This window comes from Mesoplodon mirus, assembly GCF_964341445.2.
Source record: "Mesoplodon mirus genome assembly, chromosome: 12".
Lineage (NCBI taxonomy): Eukaryota > Metazoa > Chordata > Mammalia > Artiodactyla > Ziphiidae > Mesoplodon > Mesoplodon mirus.
In genome coordinates, this window is record NC_138988.1 from 34,330,964 (window position 1) to 34,350,284 (window position 19,321).

Consider the following 19,321-nt stretch of genomic DNA (forward strand, 5'->3'; position numbering starts at 1 on the left):
GTGGGAAACCGTGGGGCTGAAACAGGCAGAGCCAATCTGTCCTGACTATCCACTCGATGACCTTGAATTCCAGACAACTCCCGACAGCCTGGGAGGGAGATGCCGAGGCCACAATGGAGGAGACTACATAGCCCCCGACTGTTTGCACAGACTCCCAGGATGAAAGACTGGTGGTAGTGGTGGAGCTTGTTCTAATCCACTTTCAGGAAAGAGGAGGTGCTACCATCTGTTTACACTCTAGACTGGGTTTAAAACATCTGGTTCAAAACGTCTGGCTACACTCTAGACTTGTTTTGTTCCATGGGGCAGCCTCAAGCCACATGTGGCTCTTGAGCTCCTCAAATGTCGGAATTGAGATGTGCTGTGGGTGTAAAATATACATCAGCTTTCAAAGATTAGTATAAAAAATGGCCAATATTTCATTAATAATTTTTATATTGATTGTATGTTGAAATAATGTGATTTGGGATATACTGGGTCAAATAAAATATAGTCTTAAACTTAATTTCACCTATTTGCTTTTTAGATGTAGCTACTAGAAAATGTTAACTTACACAGGCAGCTCATGTTTGTGGCTTGCGTTACATTCTTCCTGGACAGCGCTAGTCTAGACAGATTCTCACTATAATTGCCTGATGATGACCCTGTTATTCATCCATGTGGCTGCAAAGACCAGGCTTCTCGGTCACTCCCATCCTCCAGCCACTCTGCCTCCCATTTCCTGAAGAACCAACCAACGTAGCACAGTGAATTTAGCACATCCAAACTGATCTGGGGGCTCCGGGTTCTGGCTCTTTCTAGTCATTTTACCACCATATCACTTGGTGTCTCACTTTCCTGTTTGTAACATGGGGATATGCACTGCCTCATGGAGAACCCCAGCTCCTCAGCCTGGCACCCCCAGTTGTCTACAATCTGACTCCAGGCTGCCTTCTAGACCCACCTTCCACCCAGGCCTGCCGTCATGCACACCCTTCCCTTGAGGCTCTGGGCCTTTCTACTACTCCAGCATCCTAGGCTTGCTATTAAATTAGTTAATGATTAAAAACCTTAACAACTTAAAACACTTTGAACAGTGTCTGCCACACAAAAAGGAATCAACGAATGTGAAAAATATGACTAAGACCAACAACAACAATAACAAATACAAAATACATCTTCCCTAGTTGTGTCTATGGTTACTTTTACACCCTACATATAAAATCGCATCCATTCTATTTGATTTTGAGTTCTCTGAAATGGGGCACTTCTCTGCAACCACTCTGAGCAGCTTGCTCAGCCCTAGAACATGGTGGCCATCTAACAAACATTGAGGGAAGGAATGAAGATTTCTCTCCATCGTTCCCAACTTCCATCTCATCCACCACTACACACAGTGGCCCATGTGACTGGCTAATTTTCATCCAGAATAGAAACCCTTCAGCATCCTTCCTCATCTTCTGGGCTTGAAGATACAGTGCAAACAGCTTTTGGCAAATGTCAACGTGGGTTTCATGGAAGTGAGTCCTAGATTTTGCCTGCCCCAGGCTCCTCTGTGGAGGCTTGCCTGTGTTGTGGCTGCTGGAAGGGAGCCTTCTTTGTGTTCTCTTGGTGGTTTGACTAGGCCCACATTCCAGGCCTTCTTGGGAAAGGCAATCAACTCAGATGTTCCTTTCTTCTAAAACCGAGGGGCACATGGATTACCAAAATTTCAAAGAAAATAAGATCATGGCAAAGGTGGTCCCTTCCTAGTCTTATCGCCCTCAATGCTCTGTAGGGCAAAAGAAAAAGAGATGTTAGGGGCTCCACATTTTAAGAAAAATTCATAAAGCTCTCAGAGACATGGGAAGAATAAAGTGCAAGAAGAATCCATTTAAACAGTAACTCCATTTAAAAGTAACTATGCTTTGAAATAGTTCTAACCTGAATGTTAAAGAGGGGCAGAGAACAAGAAAAACTTCCAGATGTTTAATAACTACTCAAAAAGCATTCCTCAAGGTCTGACTTGAATCCTTCTTGCTGTGCTATTGTCCTATTCCCCACCCGTGATATGGCCCGCAGCCCATGTTAAGATAGCTCCATCAGCCCCCAGTCTAACACACGGGACCCAGCACACCAGGAACCGGATAAATGTTTGTTGAATCAACATCGGTTAGTCTACCAGAAGTCACAAGCAGGTGGCAAGGACAGAGTGGCTGAGAAACACTTGGACAAAGACTACAGAGAGCCCACTTATCAACAGAAAAGTCTTACTTGGGCAGCTTTGCCAATTAAGCCAAAGCCAGTCTGCTGAGTAAGGCTCCTACATCTGTGCTGTTTTTGGAGACACTTCATGATTCACACCCAAATCATACAAGATGAAAGAAAATACTGGATAAAATCAAGTCAAATATTAAGTTTGGGGGGGAAATTTTATTAGAAAAATAAGAAAAATATTGGTATTGTGCTTCAGGAAACCCACTTCTTTCCTCTGCCTGCAGGGGCAGAAACAATCTCAGTGGCAGATGGAGAGGGAATAGGAGTTATTTTAAGTGAGCCTGCTCCATCCTCTGCGCTGGCCACAACCTGCCACTCGCACCCACCGTGCTAAGCTAGCAGCCTTGGCCAGAACCGAGGGGAACATCCATTTGTAACAAGGATTCGATTATATGGCTGGGCTTGGAGAAGGCCAATCAGGTTGGAGTGAGGATATCCCGCCCGAGCTGGCCAAGGAAGCTGCTGGCAGCTGGCTCTCCCCAGCCGTGCGTGAGGGTCTGACCTGGTGCATTTACATCTGGTGCAGACACCAGGTTTCTGGGGGAAGCACACCAATTACATTATCCTAAAGGACCCAAAGTAAGAGAAAACCGAACAGTGGCTTTGGAGGATCCCTTCATCCATTCCCCTCCTGAGTTCCTCCTCTGTGCTGAGAGGCTGGTGGTGAGGGAGAAGGAGGCATGAAGCTTTCTGCTTTTGTTGCTCATGTGAAAAAGACAGAGAGAAACAAACCACTTGTATGTGCCAGAGCTGGGGTCATTCCCCCCATGTGGATTGATTCTTAACTGTCATTCTTCAGTTACTGCAGCTGCTAGTATATCCTTATTGCTACTCTGAAAACAAACAGACAGTAGCAACAACAACAAAACACTTCGGTTTCCTCACGTAGTAGGGCTCACACAGAACATCCCAGTGTAGCTACTGTCTGCTTGTCTTCTAGCTCAGAGTTGGCCCAGAAAATTGAGGGTGTGTGTGTGTGTGTGTGTGTGTGAGAGAGAGAGAGAGAGAGAGAGAGAGAGAGACAGACAGACAGACAGAGACAGACAGATACAGAGAGACAGAGGGAGGGGGAGAGACAGCAGGCATAAACAGGCTAGCTGAGGTTGCGCAGACTAAGTCGATACCAGGTTCAAAGTAGAACTGCATGCAGACTGCATGATTCCAAGGACTCTGTATCTATTCACTTGTTTTTGTGTGTATACAATCCCTCACCAATGTTTATCATAATAATCTGAACCAACTGAATAATAAAAAGTGTTCTTTAAATCCACCCCCACCCCCAAGCATCCACCACCACCATGTCCTCCCAACCCTTATAGCAGCCAGGCATAGTTCAATAAAATCAATAAAACACAAACAGGGTGCCTGTGTAACCACCACTGTCCGCAAAATGTCCTGGGGCCTGCTTTGTCACACAAGGCTCTTTACTTGCATTATCCCATTTACACTGACAACCAGTAATATTATACACTTTGGTTATGGCAAGATTACAAGAGAAAATGATGCTCAGAGAGGCTGTGTGACTTGTCCAAAGTCACACAGCTGGGATATGGCAGGACCAGGAATCAAGGACAACTTGTGTACTGCTAAAGTGGAATTCCTTCCACTTTACCGCTGTCTTTTTCCCAGTAGGAAAATGCAAAACTCAAGGCAGGGTCAACACTCACTACTGCTCACATTCATATGGGTTAGTTCATGTAATCCTCAATGGTGGGCATCATGCCAAACCTCTTCTAAATATGTCAGGGCCTCAGGGCCACAGACTGATAAATGGGATAGATGGCTCACTGACCTGGCCACTTCTTATGTTCTTATCATGGATCAATTGCAAAATATTTCATCTGGTTTGGGCTTGGGTTCTCACAAGTGAGATGTGCAGCATTTGCTTGGGTCACCCCATTTATGGGAATTTGACCCTAGCTACCATTTCCAGTGAAATCATTCAGTGCAATGTTTCAACAGTGAGAAGAACAAAAATGACTTGTATTTGTGAGTATTTGCACTGTCAGGAGACGATCAGTGTTGACTGGTTGGCCTGTTTTTATAAGAGCCTTTTGGCTGCCCTCTCAGTGGCCACAGCTCTGGAAAGTGCATGAGATGGATTATTTGCAAACAGACCATTTGCTGCATGACCAGGAGATATAAAAGACCAGAAAGACTTCGTGAGTTGACTGTGCAGATGGCAGCTACTCATTTCCATTGCTATAGAGAAAGGAAAGGTACCTTGGTGACTTCTGACATCTGGTTCCATTTTGTTCCTTCTTTAAAAGCTGATACAGAGAAAGTTAATTCATTCACTAGCGGAAGATCCAGGTTTGATTGTTTCATTTACTCTGATACACTCCAACTTGGAATAAATAAGCACTAGGAGCCCATACTCAGCCACACCAAGTACATAACTCCTACCACCCACCAACAGGCAGCCCCCACTGGAAGGCTTAGAAACGGGTAATGTGCTAAGCTTTTTAAACTTAAATATGTTTTTAGACTTAAATATCCTTAAAAAGTTAGGAGCTTTTTCAATCAGACTTTTCAATGATTCTGAGTTATGTGTGGAATTAGCTAACCAGTTAACTCAACCCTTTTTTGATAAAAAGATTGTTGAAGTCAAGTATTACCTTAAATCCCATCCTGAAGCATGCATATGGGATCCACATGATGTGGCCATGACTCCATTAATACCAGGGCAATTAGAGCAAAGTTGGATGATGATGGAGCTAAAACACGGACTTTTTCTAAACAATGATTCAAGCGAGAAGCAAACTGGTCCCCACGATGTTTCACCAATAAACATTTGCATAGCAGGCATTGCTGCTATTTTCTAATTTTGATGAAAGGGAAAAAGACATGTGGGGTGGATGTGCGTGCGTGCGTGCATGTGTGTGTGTGTGTACAGCTATAGGAAATGAACTACACTTTCTTTGTTTTGTTTTGTTTTTGCGGTACCCGGGCCTCTCACTGTTGTGGCCTCTCCCATTGCGGAGCACAGGCTCCGGACGCGCAGGCTCAGCGGCCATGGCTCACAGGCCCAGCTGCTCTGCGGCATGCGGGATCTTCCCGGACCGGGGCACGAACCCATGTCCCCTGCATCGGCAGGCAGACTCCCAACGACTGCGCCACCAGGGAAGCCCTGAACTACACTTTCTTAACATTCAAAAGCAGAGTTTACTATATTACTCTTTATACTTTTATATCTTCTTTAAAATTAGCTAACCACAGACCGAAAGGGATGTCCTTTTTTCAACACATTACAACTAGTCCAGGGATGGCAAACATGTGGTGCACTCACTGCCTGTGCACCTCCAGAGTCCGCAGTGGACCAGGGCCTCCTATCTGACAAGCCTGGCTGCCCTTCAGAATGCTCCTCAACACAGTGATCCAGACAGCCTCTCCCCAGGGATCAGAATGGACCGTGATATTCTGGGCTGTCCTGGGTTTGACCTAACCCCACTCACTTCTGAGAGAGTGAAAACGATGCTGAAAGAAAATGGTTTACTTTGGTCAGCTCACCAAACAATGCTACTGGATACAGCTTAGGCAGGACAAGGAGAAAATCTCAACTGTTTCAATTAAACACAAAAGGTACTGTTGAATACCTTCAAGGCAGCAGGCACTGGGCTTGGGTAATGTATTTTGGGGGCAAATCCCGTCAGAATGAATTTCCAGGGATCTTGGATCTAATCTGTTGTATCAAATGTAACTTTCAATAAGTTGGTCTCAGACTGAAGTGTTAGAGACCATTTGTTACATAAAGGTATCTATTATGATGGGTTTCAAGCTGTCCAGAGTTTAAAATTTTTCCATATATTGGCAGATGTGAAATAAATATATAAGTACATATAGATATATATGGATTTATATATAAAACCATGATAGTAAATATATTTACCCTACATTATTTACATATTTTATGTCAAAATGCTAGTTATAAACTATTAAAACAACCTTTTAGAGACAGTATTATGAATTGAGCGTTTCAAGTGAAAACTGCAAAGTGTAATTACTGTAGAACTGAAGAAAATCTTTTAAAATCATAAAGGGAGAAACACAGAAATAAGTATGTCTCTTACCAGTGGTCTGAGTTCTGGATGTGTCAGGATATATCCATTATTTGTGATTGCAAAGGCATAGCCGTGAATCCCTAACTGTAAGAAGAAGCGAGAAAGAAGCCTTCATTAGCTTGCTCCCTGGTGAATTCACAAAGCAGAAAGCAGCCCGACATTTAGTAATTTGCAGCTTAAACTTGGCATTCATAACCCTTATCAGCACAATATTTCATTAAAATGAATGCAAGGCGCTGATCCTTGACATTTGGTGGAAATGAAGACCTGTCACAGGATAAGCTCAGCAAATAGCACAATTTAAAATGTCACAGACCCACGTTGGCATCCAAAGCCCTTACTTTGATTTATTTAAAACAAAAACAATTATATTTTTTAAAAGGCAAGTGGCTAATGTTTCTGGAGACCTTATGTCCAAGTGAACAGAATTTTGTCAACCTGGGTGTCTTCTCTCTACCTGAGATAAGGCAAGAGGGGCCTCCCTCTGAGGCACATCTAGGCTCCCTACAATTCCACACCCCTAGGGGCCATTGCAAGCATGCACTCTCCTAGGCAGTCATTTTCCATAACTCTTCAAGGATAAAAGTGTCCCCACCAGCCTATATAGGAGCCTGCCAACCCTTTTTATATCCTTTCGTCTTTAAATTGTGAGGCTGCCAAGCTTTTCCATGCATGCTTCCATCGACACAAAGCCTGGGTAATTTTCTATGCAGAGCCTCACTTAATTTATGTTTTCTGACTAAATGGGACTATGGGAAATAGTTTGAGAGCAATGAAATGTTTTACTAGCTTTAAAAAGTATGTAATCAAATTTAACACTGCACTTATTTAAATAATAATCTCAGCTTTTTGACAATATTTCTATTACACAGTTGACTGCACCCATTGGCTACAATAAATTTACCTACAAATCATTCATGTATTAAAATGGCCTCTGGCATAGAACCCATACTGATCTCTCTCTCTGAAGAAAGAAAATGTAACCCACTTTTGCCAGAGCAGTGAAAGGGGAGAAGAAAAAGAAATCCTCTGTTTTTTTCCAATGAGTTATTTCATAGTTCTGAGCCCTCACTGATACTTTTCTTGGAAATTCTCTGCTGCTCACATTCTTGAATATGATACTATTAAATGATCCAGACAACAGAGTTTACAAACAAGAATGACCCTGTCTGCTTGTTGGCTTAACGTCAAGGTGATGTGAAATTAACTTCAGGGAATTTAACACCAGAAATTAAAAGTTTTCTTTGCATTACATAAAGTAAATATGCACGTGGTAGTCAAGGGCAACAGGCATTTTCTTCTGGAGTTACCTTGCAAAGCAAGTCTTAATAAGATTCTACTTGATTCTAATGATAAAAGTGTATTTTATTATGCTGTGAAAGATAAACCAGCTATCCTCTGAGATGTATATTGTATCTTTCATCTTGTCTCTTGGAAAAAATGTCAGACACAGTCAACACTGCATTAATTACCTTTATTTATGTCCCAATTTAATATGGACTGCAGGGGTCAAAAAAGACTCAGAGAGTTTGACTTTTTCCATTAAAGGCAAAAGTGGTATTTGGTTGGAAATTCAAACTCACAATGAGACCAAACAAATAATATTTTATATTCAACTAATATATTCAGTGCCTTCTAATTTACATTCCTTCACTTCTTGGTTTGCTTGTAGGAAGTAATACTCAAAAGAAGGTAAAACTCCATGCATATGCCCCCCTTAATGCCCTCTACTTTTCTTGTGTCAAAATGATAATCATCAATTATTTGTGAGGTTGACTATAAGTAATCAAGGCATCAGTCAAGGCCTTTAATTATTTAATGCCTGTCTCCCTGCCAGAATATAAGTTCTGTGACAGCCAAGGTCATACCATGTGGTTATGGAGGGGTGGCTGGGATGGAGGGAAGAAGGGTAGAGAAAGGAGAAAGCAGAAAAGGAGGAAGGAGGGAAACAAAAGAAACTGAATTGAGTGCAGATCCTACAAAGTTATCCTAAACTCTCTGCTTCCTCCCTGGGATGCAGAGACTGAGCTGACCTTCCCACACAATGTCCTCTACTCACTGTTCAACTGCCATCTCTACTTCCTTGTTGCTCACTCGTGCCCGACCCTACTAGAGTCTGCCTCTGCTGTGACCCCTTGCCTATCAAGATGCCACCAGAACTCCTTTCTTTACAGTTGCCAGTGGACTCCTAACTGCCAAACCCTATAGAAAGCTCTCTCTCTCCCTGGTTGTATTAGCCGACTGCCCCCTCCTCCTTGACACTCTCTAGTCCCTCAGCTGCCAGGACCCACACTCCCGGGTTTCCTCCCTTTCATAGGACCCTCATCCTCCACCCAGCCTGGAAGCACTAGTTTTCCCTAAGTTTCTGTCCCCAGTGTCCCTTGTCTACTTTAGCTCTCTCTCCCCCAACACGATTCATTAACCACCTGGATGCTATCGATCTCCAGGTCTGTGCTCCAGCCTTGGCCTCTCCCCTCAGTGGCAGATCCCAGTATCCAAGTGTGTGTCGGTCATCTCTGCCTGGACATCCCATAGGCGCCCCAGACTCACGCAGTCCAGCATGGTGGCTCTTTCCCTTAGCGCTGCTCTTCCTGCTCTTCTCTCTCAGTCAGCGGCACCACCAACCACCCAGACTCCTCAGCTGCAAACTCTTCTTTCTCTTTCATCCCCAACTTCTTGACCTAAGTAACTACTAATTTTTCCTCCAGAAATCACTCAGATTCAACTCTGCTTCCCCACCTTACCATTCATGTAGATTTAATATAACAGATTGCCATAATGGTCATATCTGCTCTTCCTGCCTCAAAGCTTGGCCCCAACTAAGTCATCCTTCAGATTAATCAAAGTCAAAGGTAACTCTGACTCTGTTGCTCCCCTTTGTAAAATGCACTAAAGACCTCTTTCATGTATAAGATAAAATCCATGGGCCCAGCCATCAAGTCTCCCTGGGGTCTGGCCCCTACCTAGTTACCCAGCACTGCCTTCTTTCACTTATTGCCTCTCAAGGGCACACGACACCGACAACACCACCCCTGCAGTTGTTTTCTCCCACTTAGACTTTTACTCACACAGTGTGAGCTGCCCAGAGCACTGCTCCTTCCCATCTCCCCAAGCTGATTCTCACCCATGTTATGAGCTCAGCCTCAGGATCTTCCCCTATAAAAGGTCTCTCCTGTTGCACCATCCTTTCCATACCATGTCTCCATAAAACCCTGAGAATTTTTTCCATTATTACCTTCACCCTAATACATGAAAATGCTACACTTACTTTTCTGCCTGCTTCTCAACCCTAGCTGGTTGTCTTTCTTTTCTCTGCCTTGTTCTAGATAAGGCAGTGCCTCCCCCATAAGAATGGGCTCTTTGTGGGGAAGGAATCATCTCATTATTTCTGACTTCTCCAGTCTCTAGCATAATGTCTAACACATGACAGGTGCTCCAGTTGAGGTTTGCATGTGTTTAAGACATTCACTACTTTACCCAAATATTACCTAGTTCATCTTTAAAGTTTGAGCTAAAGTAAATATTGAACATGAGCTGAAAAGTAGAAGCTGATTTGCTATCGGAGGTACATAGTCAGTCCTCCTCAAGCCTGTACCTGAGAAAGACTTCTGACATTCAGAAACTATCTGGTTAACATCCCTCCCAGGAGAACAGTCGGAGAAAATAACATCAGAATGTTTTGTTGTTGGTTGATGGCCTATGGATATAACCTAATGTAGATGTAAGAACAGAAACTGAACAAATCTCAAAACACATTCTGTGGATGAGTCTCTCAGAAACCTTAAACTTGTGTATGGCAATGTCCAACATTTGTTTTGGGCCCCAAATCAATATACAGATGAAATCTCTAATTTTTGTTTCATCTGAAATAGAACCAGTCTTCCTGTCCATTCTAATGTGCAGTCCCATGGAGTAATAAGAGAACAGATGGGACACAAGGCCTTCCAGCACTTGGGGCTGCCAAAGGGGCCCTCATCCTGAATCATACTCTTCTGGAGGCCAGGAGGCTCAATATCCAACAGCCTGGGGAAGGAGGTGCTTCCCTTCCAAGTGCAGAGACTTTGGGCTAATGAAGTGAACCCAATTATAAAATGGCTCATTACATTAACAGAGGCTGTGGTGTCCGGAAATTATTGCTGGGGTGTCTGGAATTCTTAATAAAAAGTACAGGAAGTCTGATTGCTTGTGGGAAAATCTATGAAGCTAAGGGAAAAAAGAGAATTCTATCTTCTGGGAAAACGCCAAGAGTAGACTCATCTTTACAAGGTGTTAATCAAGAGAAAAAGGTATAATTTGCACTCTGCTCCCTGGAGCTCTCCTCTCCTAGATGAGAGAGCCATGTTCAACCATGGCTCACTCTGCCTGCCATGCACATCTTTTTCCCAAGGCTCTTGTGGGAACCAGAGGAAGGATAACTTAGATTAAGGTATGTCATACCTGGGTCTCTCGTTCCCAGACCTTAGGAAAAGCCTAAAACAGAAGTGCCTGTATTTCAGACACTGCTGGTTAATTTTCTGTAGCTGATCTTCCTCTATCCCCTTATTATACTTTGTTTCATTTATCTTTTACTAGCTGAGTTATACTGAGAAAGTTATTTCACATATCCTCATCTAAAAACGGGGTCAAGTGGTACCCACTTCATGGGAGTGTAATAAGGATTCAGTGGGAATAGTGGATATAAAGCAATTTTACCATACCAAACACACAGTAAAAAGTTCAATGAATGTTTTATTGTATTATTTTAGCCATTATTATTATTTTTAATATTTTAACTATTATTTAAACTATTACTATTATTGTCCTTTATTGTTCCTAATGGCTCTAGGGTAATAAAGGCTAAAAGCCTGGATTGCTAGTTGTGAGACTTGGCGAGATATTTAAACTTTCTGAGCCTCTGTTTCTTTAGCCAAGGGTAATAGCAGTGCCTACCTATTATTAAGTGAGATAATGCTATAAAGAGCTTAGTACATTGCCTAGTAGAGGAAGCTTTGAGAAACAGACTCACAGGGTAATTGTTATCAGTTCCTATATGTTCACACTTTCTTGATTTACTGGGCATATATTAAATAGTGGCCTTATATATGGGCTTCTACATCTTCTTATATGGTGCAAGAGGATTAAGAGTGGTAAGGAAGGTGGGATGCCTTTCCTTAAACAGTAAGCCAGCAATTCTGGGCACCTAAGTCTGGGGATTTCAATAAAAGTAAAGTCCACTATCTTTAGGGGCCTCAAATACCTCCCTAATCCCCTGAGTTTCCATCTCCGGGGAGCTATACAGTTTCCAACATGTGCTTATGTGACTTTGGATCAACCAGATGTCCTATCATGCTCCAGAAACTTAACTTCAACTGTAAAAGCCTTGTTGTTGAATGAACCTGGTTGTCAGGGCTCCAGGGTGACAGTAGGAAGAAAGATTTTTGTCATCTCAGTAAACCCAATCAGGAAAGTTCTTTTGTTAAGGAGGCCACCTTTTGTGAGCTTGGACACCTGATTTTAGATTAGAGTTCATTTCCTCTTATCATGAAGGTGGCTTTCTAATTTGATCACCTAAATGGAATTAGCATATTGGAAGAGATATGCCTTGCTTGTTTAAAGAAGTTTCCTCTTCTAGGAGTGGAGCATGTGCTAAGGACCAGCTAGGAAGCACTGGGAAGAACTTAACCTTCTGGGTTCTCTGAGAAGCCTGGGCCAACAGGTGAGGGTGCAGCATGGGCTTATGGAGGGTGGTGATGGCGCTGATGTCCAGGGCTAAGGGGAGCCCTAGGAGGCAGGGATACATACCCCAAGTCTGAACAATCCCCTATGGTCCTCACTCCTCAGCCCTCCATCATCTTCCCATGGCCTATTTTGCTTTCTTAGGAAAAACAGTGTAGAGCGAGATGATTTTAGGTGGCAATATAGGGCCTGTGTTAAACTTCATAGCCAGAAGCACTAGTAAGAGGCAGCCCTTTTAAAAATTTCTTCCATTCTTCCAATTATATCAAAAAGAAACTTTCCATTAGTATATCTTTAACATTTGCCTTTAATACTAACTTAAAAGAAAAAGAGAGAACAGACTTCAAGTTCAGAACCTTGGAATCAATTATTTAATACTATTATTTTGTTTTTATATATATTTTTTACAATTATCTTCTATAATGCAAATTGACACTGGCTTTTCTTTTTAGAAATGATGTGTTTCCTATCAAAATTTAGTTAAGTGAAGAAAGTTTCAGGCTGATTTACAAGTGAAGTATTAAGTAAATAATGGTACAGAGAGTCTATGAAGTAGTATGTGAATGGCTTAGATCTGCTCTAAGAATGTGGGTCTAGGTTCATATCACACTCACCACTTCCTACTTATGTAGCCCTGAGCTCTGTGAACATAAGCCCTGCGAACCTGAGTTTCCTTAAGAGTAGAATGGATACAACAGCACTGCACTTACCTGAGGAAGGTTTCACAACGTGATGGGGGTAATGTTCTTTGCACAGCACGGAGTACTGGGCAAATGTTATCTGCTAATATTATACCTTGAGACATCCCATTTTGTACCACAAAATAGTGCTTTTTAAAATAGGTGTTTTCTGCACCTGTCACTTTGCATCCAACCCTCTGAGGGGTGACCTGATCATTTTGGCTGCAGTCATCCATTTAGCTGACTTGCTTGGATAAGGGTTCGCTGTGATGCATGGTAATCTGTTCTCTTGCTCTTATCCTGGCTCTCTGTCAAAAAGGTGGACCTATCCTTGTCATCAAACTTAAGAATCTTGCCTAACACACATGACCTTGTATCATAAGCCTTTCCCCGTGTCTTTCAAAATTCTTGGAAAGCCCCATTTTCAAAGGTGGCTGAGGATCCCAGCATGTGGTTGCCTATTCCATTGTTCAGTTAACCCATCGTTCTGCTGGGCATTCTGGGTTAGCAAAGGATCAGTGGAGGTGAAGCCACAGGTGTCAGAATCTGGGGTAGGAAAGGTGTCAATAGCTCTCCGCAAGCAGTACCCCCTGTGGAAGAGGGCTGCAGGTACCAGGGGCTGGGGGTCAAACCTGTCTTCTTGACCAGTGTGTTACCATTGCTCCTGACTCATGACAGTGGTCAATGCTTCACACAAGTCTACAAGCAGGTTCCATTGTTATCACCATTGGACAGACAGGAACTAAGGATTTGAGAGAGTTGTCCATACCCAGCTCCTCAGTGATAGAGCTGAACTCCAAATGTATCTGCTTCCAGAGCACTAACCACTGCTTCTTCCTGCCAAGGTCCAGGAAGAAGGGCCTCTCACAATGGTAGTGAGGCAGGCTCAGCACATCAGGGAATGAGGTGGTAAGGGAGGGGGCCCTGCCAATTAGCCAAGAATCTCAGATTCCCAGCCCAAAGGAGCTTGCTTCCCTCCAGATGGGAACGAAAAGAACCCTCATCAGTCTGTGAGTGGGCCAGAGATGGAGATGGGAGAGCTGGTCTGCTTCATGCTGGGAGAAGAGGGGATGGTATGGTCTCAGCCCTTGTGCAGCCAGGGGAACCATGTCAGTCCATGAACTCCTGCTAGGACAAGGAGCAGGGGCTGCTTTCTGCCCCCCTGCACTCCCATGCAAGCATACACAGAGACGGCTCTTGGGCAGTTCCATAGCACTGGGATAGGGCTTAAGGGGACCTTCCTCTTCTCACCCCTTGATTTGCTTTTCTGGGGAGCCTCCACTAGGGAACAGGTGAGAGTTTTCTGCATGGGGTTCAAGGACTCTCTGGGCCATCTTTTAAAAAGGAAAACCTGGTCATGTTACTCCCCTGGCTAACCTATGTATCAGAAAAATATAATGACCATATCTCAATTTACGACTTCACATGTGGCTGTTCAGGCTGAGGTTAGAAGAGATAATTAAGAAAAAGTGCCAGTCAAATGAAATTTAAAAAGATCTGTTCAGTAATTCTGCAGGTGGTACAAAGAAAAGACAATGTGTTATGATGGTGGGAAGCAAAAGGTTGAAGCTGGGACAACACTGCTCTAAAGGTAGTAGAGTGTGAACCTGACTTGGATGGAAACCAGGCTCCTGGCCTGTCCGTTGCTCTGATTTTGTTGAAGTGCTTATTTAACCATAGCAGCCAAAGAACATAAATACCAAGTAATATCATCCCTATGGACCACAGAATGGTTACTGCCACCATGTCCCCTTCATAGCAACTTGCCACCTCCTGCACCCAGCCTAGGTGGCAGTGCAGTCTGTCACTGTGTGTGCCTGCCTGCCCCAGAGAGGGCAGATGCAATCTGTGGACCTCTGGGAAATCACGTGGAGCTTGGGATGCTTGTTCTCATGGAAAGAGATTGGGCTGCAGGTGGCACTGGGATGACCCATTAGAGCCCCTCTGTCCCCAAATGTGGAAGAACTAAATAAACCAAAGAGTAGTTCTAGGAACAGAGTGCTGGGAATACAGCCAGGTAAGGGGGAAAGCATGACCCTCTCTCCCGAGGCAGGGCCGGCCTCACACGCAGAGCTGGTTCTAGCATATCCACCCCCCTGCCCCACCCTTTTCTGAGCCCTTTCCATCTAGTGTTTCTTTTCCATGTTGTTCTAAACCCCCAAAGCAGTGGCCTACCAAGGCCTGCCCTAATCTCTTTGTTCCAAAATTACCTACTCCACCCTCTCAACTATCCCCAGAATTTAAAACAAACTTACAATTCCCTTAGTGCCATAGGTTTAATGCAGCATTAGGAAAGGAATATTAATTTGTACCCCATCACCTTCCAGGATAAAGGGAATACATAGTTGAGAGTCAGAGACCACTTTTCTTTGTGCCTCATTGGGTTCCTGTTAAGAAGTAACAGATTTTAGAGGGTCCTCAGATTGGGGTGAATCAAGATTGGCTTAGAAAACCATCAAAGGTGTAAGACCTGTGGAGAACTACACAGACTTGTGTAGATTTCCACAGACACATACAAACCTGGATAGGCACGTGCAGACCTAATCAGACCTGCCTGGACTATTATTATTCTAACAAAACAAAACAAAACAAAACAGAGCCCTCTAGAAAGAGAGCAGAAGGGCCTCTTTCCTTCGTGTTTTCCTTGTCACTATGGCAGGTTGTGAAATTATCTTGTGCATTTGGCCCATGACTATTAATTACGTGATGCATTACCTTGTATTTGGGGATGGTCTTCAGAAGTTCTTTCACTGGGACATCTGTGCCGACCACGCCCAGAAGAATGCCTTTCGATCTCTGTTGAAAAGAAACATTAAACAATACCAACAATAGTATGTTAACTTGGTAGAAGAAATAGAACCTCCTGAAAAGCCACACACCATAGATCACTGTCTGGTGCCTTCTTCAAACTGAGAGAGATTGAAGATTAACCTGGATCTCTATGAGGGAACCTCTTCTATTCCCCATCCGCTACCCAAAATATTCCTAGGCAAGAATGGTAGCTTCTCAGGCCAAACATTACCTACTATATATCCCTCAACACACGCCCATGCCAAGACACCCTAAAAACCATTTTCTTCTCTCTCCTGAAAAATCAAGAATCTGAAGAAGCTAAGGACTTATGATCATTAATCAGTTTCTCTTATGGAAACGTTTTATAGGAAACACTTAACATGTTAACTACTTTCTCAATTTACACTGCCATCTGGTGCCCACAAGAGAGAGACTAAATAGCCAGAGAAAGATGCAATAACCCTAACACATTTTTAGCAGCAAGTTGGAATCGAGGACTAAGGGGAAGGAATAGGCCTCCAGGGTCCCAGGTCCCAAGCTCAATGTGGTGTACCAAACTTTCTAATGTCAGAAAGGGCCTTCTAGAAGAAAATACACATCACTGTTGTCTGTTGTTTCCCCCCAATTCAAGTGTCCCCAGAACCTCAGGCTGTGTTCTTATTTGGAAATAGGGTCTTTGTAGATGTTATTAATTAAGGATCTCAAGGCAAAATTATCCTGGATGTAGGATGGGGCTTATATCCAATGATTTGTGTCATTATAAGAAGAAGAGAGGACAGAGAGATAAGGAGAGAAGAAGGCCATGTGAAGACAAAAGCGGAGATTGGAATTATGCTGCCACAAACCAAGGAACTTCTGGGGCCACTGGAAGAGGAAAGGAAAGAGTCTTCCCTAGAACTGACTCCTTGATTTTGGACTTCTAGCCTCTGGAATTGTGAGAATACATTTCTATTGTTGTAAGCCATCCTGTTTGGGGCACTTTGCTGCCACAGCCCTGGGAATCTAATTCAAGGCTGGTACCAGTACAATCAAGGATTCTTTCTGGGGGTTTCCTTCCTCTGGTCATTTAAACACTTAAATTTTGGAAAAGTGCTACAAACTGTAAAATGATGCCTGCTTGAATTCCTCTCATCTATTCTTTTTTTTTTGGCTGTGCCAGCTCTTAGTTGCGGCATGCAGGATCTAGTTCCTTGATCAGGGATCAAACCTGGGGCCCCTGCATTGGGAGCACGGAGTCCTAACCACTGGACCACCAGGGAAGTCTCATCTCTCATCTATTCTTGATTTCATGATGCTACCAGCAGGATTAAAAGTGAGGAAAAATTATACATCCTCCACCCTTAAATTAAATGAGTAAATAAAGGGCACCAAAGCTTGAGTCAGAGGGGGTCTCAGATAACAACCACCCTAGCATCAAGTAGGGAATCCAGTCACTGTACTCACAGTTTCGTTCTGCTTACTAAACACAGGCATGGCGACCGTGGTCATCAGGACGGGGCCCTGATCATTGGCAAGCTGGATGGAGACAGAAAAGCCAGTTACCTGAGAATGATCTGGGATAAACAGTGCTGGAGGCCATACCCTTTGACTAGCTCATCCTTTCCTGACCAGGGGCTGTTGGGAATGGACCAGGGTCCACTTGAGCCTTTATAGCATAGGTGGGAGTGCAACATTCCTCCACCCTGACGTGTAGGTGAAGATCCCAGGCCCTCCTCCCCAGCAGGGGAAACAACGTCAGTTACCATCAGTCACTCCAGCTGATCTGTTTACTGCATTCAGCTATTTGAGTTCAAATAAAGCCCTGTTTGGATCTCAGTGATTCATTTTACTTTATTACTACAGACTGATTTTACTGTTTTACTTTGCAGACTTTTATGTTCAATATGTGCAATATTAATGCTTCTCCTTAATCTGGAAATTGAGGATCAGAAAGCATGAGCATAAGGGGTTTTATGAGTCACCCCTGCTGGAAACAATGGAATCTGGAAGCATTTATTCTCCCCAAGGTAGCTGAGTCATGGCCTTTTTGAACTTCTGCATATCTCTGTATGCCAGTCCCAGATGGAAAACAAACAAAATAAAAACAAAATAAAAAAATAATTTGATCAGCTCATCTTTAAATCACTGGTAAGAAGCTGAACATCCCTCCTGGAAGAACAACTCTGGAAATTTGGCACATAATACACTTCTGTAACTCACTGAATTGCATACAAATGCATTGAGACCACCATCACATCCGTCCTTCACAACAGTGTTAGGAGAAAGGCAGGAATCCCTACTCTGTCCCATTAACAAATGGGGAAGCTGAGTCCTGGACCACAGTAGGCTTTGGTCCAAGACAAACCTCATTCTAATTCTCAGCTTTGAATCTTTATTAACTGCATTATCTAAGCCTTCATGTCCTCATATGAAATAATGCCAACTATTCCCCAACAGTGTTGCCATGAAGATAAAATGTGAAACTGCCCAGCAAGGTACCTGGCATCTGCAGGTGCTCAAAAGATGCTAGTTTCCTTTCCCTGCCTTCAAGGTCACATGGCTAGCAAGTAGCAGAGTCTCCAGTAAGATCAAGGCATGTGGCACTGCAGATAGAGACCAAAATTGGCAAGTCTGGTGGGAGAGGTTTACTTCCTGTTTTCACAGCGCAGTCAAGCTTCAAATGAAGCAATCTGTGAATAAGAATCCACTATCATCAGTCTAGAGTGTTTTCTGATGTTTGGGCACTTCTCTGTCACTTTAATTCCATAGAAAAAGCAGGTGTTGCTCCCTCAGTCTTCTTGGGAAAAGGCATTATAAAGAGAAGATCCTAAAATTTAGAGGTCCCCATGGACTGAGGTCCTCACGGACTGACTAGCCTCCTGAGAAAAGGTCATTAAACTCAGTCAATCTTCTACCAGTCTTGGTCTTCCAATAGGTTATTTGAGCAATAGGACCTCATTACTTGTAATGTGGTACACAGAATGGCAGTACCTCTGGCACCTGAGTGCCCTAGAAATGCATAATCCCAAGCCCTCTCTAGATTCTCTGAATCTGAATCTTCATTTCAATAGTTAGTATGCATATTAAAATACAAGAAGCACTGTTAAAAGGCAATGCTTTCCACCATCAATAACCATGATAGTTAAAGAGAAACAACTTATATGCATTGGGAAAACTCCTAACAGGGATAGAGGAGGCCAAGTTTTTATTAGTTTTACCTCTATATCAAGATGGGCCTATATTCCTCCATGACAAGCAAAACAACGCAAGAATCTCAAGATCCCTCAAGGACTGGAAATTCATGATGTGATGGTTAATTTTATGTGGCAACTTGGTTAGGCAACGGTGCCAGTTGTTTGATCAAACACTAGTCTAGATGTTGTTGTGAATGTATTTTTTAGATGCGATTAACATTTAAATCAGTTGGTTTTAGAGATGGCCAAAATGGTGGAGTAGGAAGACCCAGAGCTCACCTCCTCCAAAGGACACACCAAAATTACAACTACTTACAGAGCAACTATCTATGAGAACAAACTGAAGATAGCAGAAAAGATTTTCCACAACGAAAGACATAAAGAAGGAACCACAACGAGATGGACAGGAAGGGCGGAGACGTGGTAAAGTCAAGACCCATACCTCCAGGTCAGCAACCTACAAACAGGAGGAATATCACAATCGTAGAGGTCCTCCCCAAGGAGCGAGTGGTCTGAGCTCCACATCAGGCTCCTCATCCCAGGGATCCTACACTGGGAAGACAAGACTCCAGAACGTCTGGTTTTGAAAACCAGCAGGGCTTATGTTTAGGGGAGCCATAGAGTGACAGAGGCTCTGCTCTTAAAGAGTGCTCGCAAAATCTCA

At 43.3% G+C, this 19,321-nt stretch overlaps 1 protein-coding gene across 1 annotated transcript in view; it reads right to left on the reverse strand.

Annotated features, from left to right (window-relative positions):
• Positions 1–19,321, reverse strand: part of CACNA2D3 (calcium voltage-gated channel auxiliary subunit alpha2delta 3) — a gene marked incomplete at both ends in the record, with an annotated part of 792,926 nt that overhangs the window by 195,456 nt on the left and 578,149 nt on the right. Inside the window, 3 exons of the mRNA XM_082637213.1 lie at positions 6,306–6,380; positions 15,407–15,487; positions 16,928–16,999. Of these exons, the coding sequence (XP_082493339.1) occupies positions 6,306–6,380; positions 15,407–15,487; positions 16,928–16,999 (228 nt within the window). The remainder of the gene's footprint in view (positions 1–6,305; positions 6,381–15,406; positions 15,488–16,927; positions 17,000–19,321) is intronic.